Source organism: Cervus canadensis, chromosome 6 (assembly GCF_019320065.1).
Source record: "Cervus canadensis isolate Bull #8, Minnesota chromosome 6, ASM1932006v1, whole genome shotgun sequence".
Taxonomy (NCBI): domain Eukaryota; kingdom Metazoa; phylum Chordata; class Mammalia; order Artiodactyla; family Cervidae; genus Cervus; species Cervus canadensis.
The window spans coordinates 24,925,534-24,937,302 of NC_057391.1; the positions used below are offsets into that span (position 1 = coordinate 24,925,534).

The 11,769-nt window shown below is 35.9% G+C and overlaps 1 protein-coding gene across 1 annotated transcript; it reads left to right on the forward strand.

The window, feature by feature from the left end:
- The first annotated feature begins 200 nt into the window (after positions 1–200).
- On the forward strand, positions 201–1,142 carry LOC122444083 (olfactory receptor 4K14-like). The gene has a single exon (XM_043472885.1). It carries the CDS (start codon positions 204–206, stop codon positions 1,140–1,142), a length of 939 nt encoding a protein of 312 aa, XP_043328820.1. The 5' UTR covers positions 201–203.
- Positions 1,143–11,769: the final 10,627 nt, after the last annotated feature.

The window sequence follows — 11,769 nt, forward strand, 5'->3', positions numbered from 1 at the left end:
TCATAACACCATGAGTATTTTCCTAATATTTATCTTCCCAATTAAATTTTCACTCTCAGATATAGATGCTAATTTTCAATGAATTTAAACTTCATTGAGATAGAATTTCAACCAATTTCTAAAGATTAAATATTCTTTCCCATCCTACTAACTGAAAAATCTGTCTTTTTCTCCCAGTGGTTTTAGAGGATGCGCTGAATTAAATGGATGCAGGAAATCAGTCTGTAGTGTCAGAATTTTTGCTTCTGGGACTTTGCCAGTCATGGACTATGCAGATCTTCCTCTTACCAATGTTTTTTATTCTTTACCTGATCATTGTACTTGGAAACATTGCCATCATAATCTTAATCATCACTGACCCCCATCTACATTCTCCCATGTACTTCCTATTGGCCAACCTGTCCTTTGTTGATATGTGGCTTTGCTCAGTGACCACTCCTAAGATGATCACAGACTTTGTCAGAGAGAACAAGACTATTTCCTTTGGAGGCTGCATGTGCCAGATTCTCTTTGTGCATTTTTTTGGAGGGGGTGAGATGGTGCTATTGGTGGTAATGGCCTATGACCGCTATGTGGCCATCTGCAAGCCACTCCACTATTCAACCATAATGAACCTGCAAAAGTGCATTGGGCTTGTGGTGACTTCCTGGACCATTGGCTTTGTGCATGCCGTGAGTCAAATGGTTGTGATTGTGGGATTGCCCTTCTGTGGCCCCAGGGAAATTGACAGTTTCTTCTGTGACATACCACTGGTAATCAAGCTTGCCTGCATAGACTCTTATAACTTGGGAATATTAATGAATGCTGACAGTGGGGTTCCAGCCATGACATGCTTTATACTGCTGCTGATATCCTACACATATATTCTTCTTACTGTTCGCCGAAGTTCTAAAGCTGGTACCTCTAGGGCACTCTCTACCTGCACTGCCCACATCACAGTGGTGCTGCTCTTCTTTGGGCCCTGCATCTTTATCTATGTGTGGCCACTCAGCATCACCTGGGTGGACAAATTTCTTGCTGTGTTTTACTCTGTTATTACACCTCTTCTAAATCCAACCATTTATACCCTGAGAAATAAAGAGATAAAAAACGCTATAAAGAGATACAGAAGCTACTACATACATCCCAAGGGAAATATTTAATGCCCAGAAACCTCACTGGAAGCACTTCAAATTGACAATATACTGACCTTAAAAAAGGTTGAACATTCTAGGCATTCAATTTATATCTACATGTTATGCCTGTCTCAAAGTACAGGAATAGGGTTAATAAAGTTCATAGAATTTTAACATTTACTAATCAACCAGTAGAACACCACAGAATGTTTCCCTAAAATACAACACAAATAGTTCTTCTTTGTGAGGGAATTGTCTAATAAGCTTTCCTATGCCTTTAACTATATTTAAGTGAGAAGCTAAAGTTTATTCAAGCAAACTATACATCCATTCTGATGGATAGCATCTTAATAAACTTCTTTAGAATTTTCTCCTAACGCCATTTGGAAGGTGTTTCTGTAACACTGACTCTTTTCCTCAGACTTTTCACTTAACCTCTTGTCAACTGAATTACTGTTTAGCTTAACTCTCTACCCAAATACTAATGGAAAGCAGTAGGGGAAAAATAAAGACAGAATAACAGTGGTACAGTACATAGGAATGACAGTGGACACTAGAATAACAGCAGAAGCTATTCTGTGTTTGGTTTCCATTAACTCAATAAAAGAAAAAACAAAACAAATGATATTTCTTTTGATTATTTTAGTCTCAAGGATTAACATTTATACTTTGAATTATATTAACCATTGGTTTAGAAGTCCTGAATTTGTAAACTCCTTAATGGTAGGGGCTATGCCTTACCTGGTTAATTCTTGAAACTGCAGTACTTAGTACTTGTAATCAACATTCAACAAATATATTTTAATTGATATATAAAAGGCCATTTTTGTAATTAAAATATCAATACCATGGTGTATTTAAGTACAGTCTTTTTTCATGAATTAAAATTTCCTAAAAATTTTAAATAATAAATAAAATTTACTTTCCTTGAGAGGTATAAATTAAGTAAATTGAAATTCAGTTGTGAGAATCAACAATAAAAGTCCTAAAATAAAAATATGGTACATATAGAAATTTAACTTCTCTTAATATGGAAACAAAAACAGAAAAATGGCAGAATAAAAGTGATGTACTTACATAACAATGATGTATCAGAGAATGAAAGCAAAAAAAAATTCTATTTAGAATTGTGTCAAAAGTAAAAGACAAAAAAAAAAATTAAAATACCTAGGAATAATTTAACCAAGGAGCTGAAAAATCTGTATTTTGAGAACTATAAAACCCTGATAAAGGAAACTGAAACTTATTCAAAGGAATAGAAAGATATCTCATGCTCTTAGATTGGAAGAACTAATACTGTTAAAGTGGCTATACCACCCAAAGCAATCTACAAATTTACTGTGATACTTTTCAAAACATTCATAGCATTCTTCACTGAACTAGAACAAACAATCCTAAAATTTTTATAGAACCACAAAAGACCCAGAATTGCCAAGCAATCCTGAAGAAAAAGAACAAAGCTGGAGACATAACCCTTCTAGAAATAAGACTATACTGTAAAGCTACAGTATCAAAAGAGCATGGTATTGGCACAAAATAGACATATAGGTCAATGGAACAAAATAGAGAGCCTAGAAATAAAAGTACAGCAATCCCACTCCTGGCCATATATCCAGAAAACATGAAAACTTAATTTGAAAAGATACATGCACCCCCATGTTCATAGGAACATTATTTACAATAGCCAAGACATGAAAACAAACCAACTGCTCATCAACAGAAGACTGATTTAAGAAGATGTCACACACACACACACACACACACACACATACTTACTTGAATATTACTCAGATACAAAAAAGAATGAAGTATTGTCATTTTTAACAAGATAGCTGAATATAAAGAAAATCATACTAAATGAAATGAGTCATGCAGAGAAAGAGAAATATTATATGCTATCACTTCTGTGTAGAAATGTGTAGAAGTTAAAAATAATACAAATGAATCTAGACACAAAACAGAAACAGACTCTCAAAAGAAACATACTTAGTTACCAAAGGGGAAAGGATGGGAGGAGGGATAAATGAGGAGAATGGAATTAACTGATACAAAGTACTATACATAAAATAGATAAGCAACAAGTATTTACTATATATCACATGGAATTATATGCAATATCTTGCAATAACCTATAATAGCTGAATACATATATTGAATCTATATATATGTATACATATATACCTGAATCACTTTGGTGTACACCTAAAACTAATACTGTATAATATTATAAACCAAATATGCTTCAACTAAAGTGAAACAATTAAAACAGTTTTAGCAAAAAAAAAAATAGTACTTATCATCCTTGAATGCCTGCTCTATACCACTGTTATGTTTATTATATAAATTTACTATTATTATATTATCCAAATTATGGATAAGAAAATGAGACTCAGAAATATGAAATACAGTTCCTCAAGATAGACCAACTTAATTTTTTCTTCACTTAAGGATTCAAAGATCAACCTGATTTCCAAAATTATTCATTTATTATGTGACACTACACAGTACAATAGAAAATCATTCCTGAGAGTGAAGGAATAAATTATGCCAAGAATAAAATATTAGAGTGCCTCTATCAATATCACCGTATAAAAATACTGGGAGTAATATGGTTTGCAAGCTAATTTTATCATGAAGTGAAGGTTGGGAATGGAAGAAACATCACCAAGAAAATGCCTCGCCAGAGGTGATGCCAAAAGACCAAGAGCCAACCACACGGCTGTCTCTATCTCGGGCAGTCACCTCAGCTCTTTCTCATGGGTATGCCCATTCATTTGCTGCACTGTCATCTCTGTATTTTCAAAGCATCTTTTATCCTACCTAGAATAATGGGTATCTTTTTACTTCTCTCGGTCCTTAAAAAATAAACCGCTTAACTACAATTTGTATGAATTTTCTAATGTTCTGAAGATAGAAGAGCATAAGGATGAAAAATGCAGCTTATATTGTCTTGTAATATAATTTGCCACAACAAACGCAAGTATCACATGCTCTCAACTCATCATTACAGTCGCTTTCATACCATCTGGCATTACTTTTCACACAATTATCAGAAAGGCAAATTCTCCTTAATTCTCACGGGTTTCTTTTATAATCATTCTCACAGATATTAATCAGTGAGATGCATAGTTTTATACATTTTCTAGCCAGACCTAAATGGCCAGTTCAGTTCAGTTCAGTCGCTCAGTCGTGTCCGACTCTTTGCGACCCCATGAATCTCAGCACACCAGGCCTCCTTGTCCATCACCAACTCCCAGAGTTTACTCAAACGAATGCCCATCGAGTCGACGATGCCATCCAGCCATCTCATCCTCTGTCATTCCCTTCTCCTCCTGCCCCCAATCCCTCCCAGCATCAGGGTCTTTTCAAATGAGTCAACTCTTCGCATGAGGAGGCCAAAGTATTGGAGTTTTAGCTTCAGCATCAGTCCTTCCAATGAACACCCAGGACTGATCTCCTTTAGGATAGACTGGTTGGATCTCCTTGCAGGCCAAGGCACTCTCAAGAGTCTTCTCCACCATCATAGTTCAAAAGCATCAAGTTTTCGGTGCTCAGCTTTCTTTATAGTCCAACTCTCACATCCATACATGACCAATGGAAAAAAAATAGCCTTGACCAGATGAACCTTTGTTGGCAAAGTAATGTCTCTGCTTTTTAATATGCTATCTAGGTTGGTCATAACTTTCCTTCCAAAGAGTAAGAGTCTTTTAATTTCACAGCTGCAGTCACCATCTGCAGTGATTTTGGAGCCCCCCCAAAAAAATAAAGTCTGACACTGTTTCCACTGTCTCCCCATCTATTTGCCATGAAGTGATGGGACTGGATGCCATGATCTTAGTTTTCTGAATGTTGATCTTTAAGCCAACTTTTTCACTCTCCTGTTTCAATTTCATCACAAAATGGCCAGTAGTCAGTCTTAACTTCCAAGTTAGTGAAAATACTATCTACTCTGATGGAAGTGTTCAAATTGGTAGGTGGGAAGCAAACATTTTGTGAGTGGGTTATGAAGCATCAGAGTGTAAAGATTAACTATAACTTCCACATTTTGATTCCAGAATCAGAGAATGAAAATATACCTCCCAAAAGACTCATAAGGAAGTCTTCAGGATGCCATCTTACCATTTATTAGATCAGGTATTTATGGGTGATTAAGTATGTTATGATTCATAAATTCTGTGACCACAAATCCACTTCTATAATCATTGTTGTTGCTAACTGCTTTGCTATAAAATAAACTTGATCAAATGCAGTGATAGCAATACATGATTTCTGACCATGGTTATTTTGTACAAAATCCCATTTAGCAAGCCCCGGAGATGGCTGGAAAAAGAGGTTAGCATGCATAGAATTTATTAGTCTACTACTAAAGTTTCCTCTATAATGGATACCCTTTGGTAAGAATACACCAGACACAGATTTTTCATAATCTGTGCCCATTCTGAGAGATCAGTTACCACCAATTCTCCCCAAGGAATTCTTTGCCACAGCCTTCCAATTCTATTTACTCTAAGCTCTGATCATCTAACCAAACCATTAATAACTTTTCATGAATCAGTATATATGTATTCTTCTAGCCAAATTAAGTGGACAACCAAATACATTGCTTGCATTTCTTCCAAATGGGAAAATTTCTTATTAGTGTTTTTCAGAACCATAAACAGAATAGTGACAATGTGCATGCTAAGTTGCTCAGTCATGTTCAACTCCTGATTGTAGCCCACCAGGATCCTCTGTCCATGGGATTCTCCAGGAAAGAATATTGGAGTGGGTTACCATGCCCTCCTCCAGGGACTCTTCTCAACCCAGGGATCGAACCCGCGTCTCTTACATCTCCTGAATTGGCAGGTGGGTTCTTGACCACTAGCACCACCTGGGAAGCCCAAATACTAACCACAACTAAGTTATATTCAACCATAATACGTCACTAAATTGGGACAGTAAAGCTGTAGACTTTTACTCCTAGTTGCTACCAACATACCATGCAAAACCATCTGTATGTTCAGGCCCAAATTTTAAATTTTCATTCTACTCATTATAAGGAATTCTCTGTGTTAACTATAGCTGTATGTTGGGGGCAAAGGAAGGCAACTGGACAGTAGTAGTTGTTGAATGAAGTGAGTCATAAGTTAACATAACTTCTCTATGTCTATAGACCTGCTTAAACCTAATCTCTTATGTATGATTTCCACTTGAAAATACAATGCTCTTTTTGCATATCAATTTAATGGCTTGAATAGTAAGATAGCATCCACTTCATGATGGTGTTGAGGAAGATTAATCACCATTTGGTGATTATGTCCAAAGACATAATCACCATTTGGACTGACAAGCTGGACCCGGGCAATAGGAGGCTTTTTATTCCCTCCTCTGTCCTTCTAATACATGTATTCCACTTATTTGGCTCAGATGGTAAAGTACCTGCCTGCAATGCAGGGCAACTCATTTCAATCCCTGGGTTGGGAAAATCACTGGACAAGGGAATGGCTTCCCACTCCAGTATTCTTGACTATAGAATTTCATGGACAGAACAGCCTGGTAGGCTATGGTCCATAGGATCACAAAGAGTCAGGCATGACTGCTCAGTAATGAAATATCCAGACCCAAAAGGTTCCCTGTAAATCAAGAAACAATCAAGGTATATGAAGCAATTCAAGCAACCTGGAATGAAATACTAACTTCCCTTTGAAAAGGCTGGCACCTGTAGTGGTTCAGCAAATGCTTGCTGAATTGAAAATAGAAATGGAGATAAGAATCAGAGGAGAGAGGGTGTGGGAGATTTGTTGTAATGTCGCAGAGGTGCTCTGCTTTACCCATATAAGGAAAATAGCTGATAATTTTAACAGGCTAGTCACTTATATTATACTGGCCCATATAAGCTGACCTCTCAAAAAAAAGGAGCTCAGAAAACAATATTTTCTCTATGACTGAACCTTTTAAGAAATGTTTCCCTATTTGATCTCTGTGGTTAGTGCTCTTTACAACTGTTCCAGGACTAGCAACAGTTTTTGGTGACCCTTTGTAACTGGGAAAGGTTAATTTTGAATTTCTGCTAGATCTGCTTCTGTAACTTTAACCCTCATCTTGCCACTTTTGTAAGCATGAATAATGGACTGCCTCGGGGAGATAACCTGAGCTGCCTGCCTGTGAAGGAACACAAGGAAGTGAAACCAACACATTCCCCTGCCTGAGGCTTGGCATTCTGGTAGACATTTGCAAGGATTGAATAGTATTTTGACTTTGTCTCCTTATCTCCCCACCCCATCTCTGATCCATAAAAGAACCTGGCAACCAGGCCCTGACAAGGTGATTATTTTGAGGCGCTAGCACCATCTTCTCCATTTATTTCCCACGAAGTGATGGGACCAGATGCCATGATCTTAGTTTTCTGAATGTTGAGCTTTAAGTCAACTTTTTCACTCTCCTCTCTCACTTTAATCAAGAGATTTTTTAGTTCCTCTTCACTTTTTGCCGTAAGGGTGGTGTCATCTGCATATCTGAGGTTATTGATATTTCTCCCGGCAATCTTGATTCCAGCTTGCACTTCTAACTCCGGGAGTTGGTGATGGACAGGGAGGCCTGGTGTGCTGTGATTCATGGGGTTGCAAAGAGTTGGACACGACTGAGTGACTGAACTGAACTGAACTGAGCACCATCTTCTCGTCAGCCAGCTAGCTCCTGATTAAGTCTCTTGTTGATCCCAACACCTTGTCTCTCAGTCATTGCCTTACCCTGTGAAGAGCAGGGCAAGCTTGGACCCTCGATGATTCAGTGAACTGAGTCCCCTGGCCATTTATTAGATCTCTACTTTGAATTCTCATGACATTAAGAGTAGAAAAAATTATTAGAACGTTGGTTTAAAAAGAAAATGGCAAACAAAGGAATCTATGTCTAATAAAATATGACAGCAAAATATCTTCAAGGAAAACCAGTATCTCCTAATATTTTAATGTCTATTGATAAATATCATTTAGACCAATACCAGTGAAAAAGGAATACCTATTAACAAACACTTTAGTAAAAATTATTTAGAATTCCGTTGGAAGCATATCCATGGAGTATCCTTGAAAACACTAAACCTGCTTTTTACCTCTTTAATACAATTACCATCCCCATTTTAGAGATACTAATATTAAATGATATGGAAATTTAACATGTTGGCAAAAGTTAATATGCTGAAGTCAGATCCAATATTCAAACACAATAATTTATGATTTCAGTGTCCATGGATTTAATTCCTAGGCTATATTTTCTCTCTTTTAGATCATTGCAGAACATATAAATAAGAGTTCACAGGTCTACTTTGCTTTTTGCTTAGGTGAGTATTTTTGCCTATATTATCTCATTTATTATTTCTAATAAAATGGTGAGATGGAAACCCAATATTCTTTCATATCAGATGAAGAAATAAGATTGTGACATATCAGTTAATAGAAGAAAAGGTAATAGAATTTGTGTGCTTTGGTATTCAGCCCTGTGATTTTTTTTTTATACATTAACTAAATTCTGACATACCAAATATCTCTAACTCTCTAATGCTATTCAGAAAATCCATGTGCACATACAGAAGACCAAGCATCACCATTCTTATCTTATTTAACACCATTATTTTGTTGTTTAGTTGCTAAATCATGCTTGACTCTTTGCAACCCCATGGACTAGTAGCTTTCCAAGCCTCTCTGTCCATGGGATTTCTCAGGCAAGAATACTAGAGTGGGTTGCCATTTCCTTCTCCAGGGAGGTCTTCCTCACCCAGGGACTGAACCCTGGTCTCCTGTATTGGCAGGCAGTTTCTTCACCCCTGAGCCACCAGGGAGCTCCATTTTAACACATTGTCCTAAAAATTTGATTTCTGTTGGTTAAACTGCTATTATCTCATTTTATAAAAATCTAGACTAGTTTCTACATAACATCTAGCCTGGACAGAAATGAGCAAAAACTTAGTGTGTGAACTGCAGCATTCTCTTTTACATAAGAATTATACATTTACCTTAAAAAGTGAAAGGTACACATAAGCCAAGTATGATTTTGAAAAAAATAAGCTAAAACAAAGTGGATAACTGAAGTCTTTGTTCATGATGGAAAATTATATTTTCTCATTAGTTTTTTGAATTAAATTTTATGCTATTTTATTATGGAAGTAAAATTCACATAATATGATATAAATCATTTGAAGAGTACAATCCAATGGCATTTAGTACATTCACAGTACTGTTAAATCATCATTTCTTCCCAATCACTGTTCACTAATAAGCCCCTGGCACTTATTAGTCTGCTTCCTGTCTCTATGAATTAACCTATTCTGGATATTGTATACAAAAAAGAATGAAAACAATTATGTTACCTTTAGTGTCAGCATCTTTCATTTAGCATAATATTTTCAAGTTTAACCATATTGAAATGCGCATTAGTGCACTGTTCCTTTTTGTGGCTGAATGATATTCCTTTGTATGGATTACCACATTTGTTTATCCATTCATCAACTGATGAACATTTGGATTATTTCCATCCTTGGCCATTGTGAATAATTCTACTCTAAACATTTGCATACAAGTTGTTATTTCAATATCTGTTTTTATTTCTTTGGGATTAAATACTAGGAGTGAAATTGATGGGTTGTAGGATAATTGTAAGTTTAACTTTTTAAGGAACTGCAACATAAGAAGGATACCATTGTATTGACATTTGCTTGACATTTTTCCCATGATTACACCAGAATCATGGGCTCAAGGGAGGAACATCACAGGTAAAGTCCTATTTTCATCACCTCCTATCAAAGGTCTATACCATCCACTTGATTTATACTACTAACGTTGCCCTTAATTATCTGACTGAAATGTTTGTCAGTTGCTTCATTGTAAAGTTTCTTTCTCTACTATCCATGATGCACTTTTTGAAAAAAATAAGTCACTCTACTCGGCCAATACTTAAGGAATAGGGAGCTAAGTTCCCCTCATATAGGACAGCATAATTTTTCTGTTATTCTTCTACATGGGTGATTCTCTTCTATCTCATGTACTAATTTATTCAATCATTTATATCTGTATGAAATCATAGATTTTATTTTCTACTTTGGATTAGAATCTAATACTGTGAACTATAATCTATATATATTATATTTATATATATATAATTATTATTACACTCTAATACTGGGAGATTTTTTATTTGCCTCCTAAGTCCCTTTGATACATATCCACATCAAAGTTTGTGATTTTATGTATGTTTGAGCACTTCCTTATATTCTAAGACTAAAGGATGCTCCAAGATTATTTTGCACCATTCTTCCTCTTTCTTCCCTATTCCAACAATAGCCATTTCTCCAAAGATTCTTGGCTCCTTTTAGTGGGTAGTGGCATTAGAAGCAAATTTGCATTCATTGTTACTACATTGTCATTCCTTTTAGGTCCTCACAGAGATGTAGCAAATGTCTAAGTCCATATATCCAAAACTACAGCATCATAAAAAGTAATTTCACCATACTAAAATCTCCCATGCTTCAGCTATTCATCCATCCCCCTGAATCCCTGAGAATCACCTATATTTTCACTGTCTCCATAGTTTTGCATTTTCTAGCATGTCATATATGGGGAATCATATAGTATGTAGACTTTTCAGATTGGCTTATTTCATGTAGCAAGATATTAAGGATTTTCTATATCTATTCTTGACTTGATAGATTACTTTATTGTTGTATAGTATTCCATTATAAGGATGTATCACAGTTTGTCCACTAACATATTGAAGGAAATATTGGTTATCTCTAGTTTTTGATAATTATGAATAAGCTGCCACAAACATTCAAATTCAGGTTTTGTATGAACAGAATTTTTTAACTCAGTTTGGTAAATACCTAGGAGTACTACTACTTTATCATATGGCAATAGTATCTTTAGCTTTATAAGGCACTACAAAGCTGTCTTCCAAATGTGTGCCATTATTTAGAATTGTATTAGTCAGGCTAAAATTTTCAATATATTATTATTTGGTTGGCTGCCCCATTTGATTTCTTTGCTTAAAAGCCTCATTTCCTAGAAGCTGTAGGAGTATAAGAATAACAGTCTTACTACCTAGATTAACTGAATAGAATCTTGTCACCATCCTCCTCTACTGTTGTGTCACCTAAAAACTTGGTGAAGCTAAAACATGGGATTCATTTCCTCCCTAGAACACATAGATAGATTTACCAGGTAGATAAGACAGTGACTATGAAGTTTATATAAATGCTTGGAACCTGTCCAGAGTCCCCCGTCACTCGGGACGAGTGAAATGTCTGTTTATCCAAAGCTCTCTAACAATGAGAAGGAAAGGAAATGAAGAGTCATCCTGCAGATATGCTGCATTATATCCACCCTTTCTTTATGAGTTTATGTGGAGCTAAGATGAAGTATTTTTAATCTGCCCCCTCCATATTCAAGGATATTTTAGTATAGTTGTCATATTTATATGTTTGTGCTACCCTATGTTCAAGAATATTGGACGTGAAGAAGTAGTTTCTTGATTTACCCTGGGTTTCCATTCCAATCAGAAATTGTTGATATTTTATAATGTTTCTAATCTTCATTGAAACCCAACAAAACCAGCAGCTCAAGGCTGACTGTTTCACCATGGACATAGGTGGTGTACAGCAGTGACTAGGTCATCTCCCTCTGTTGGT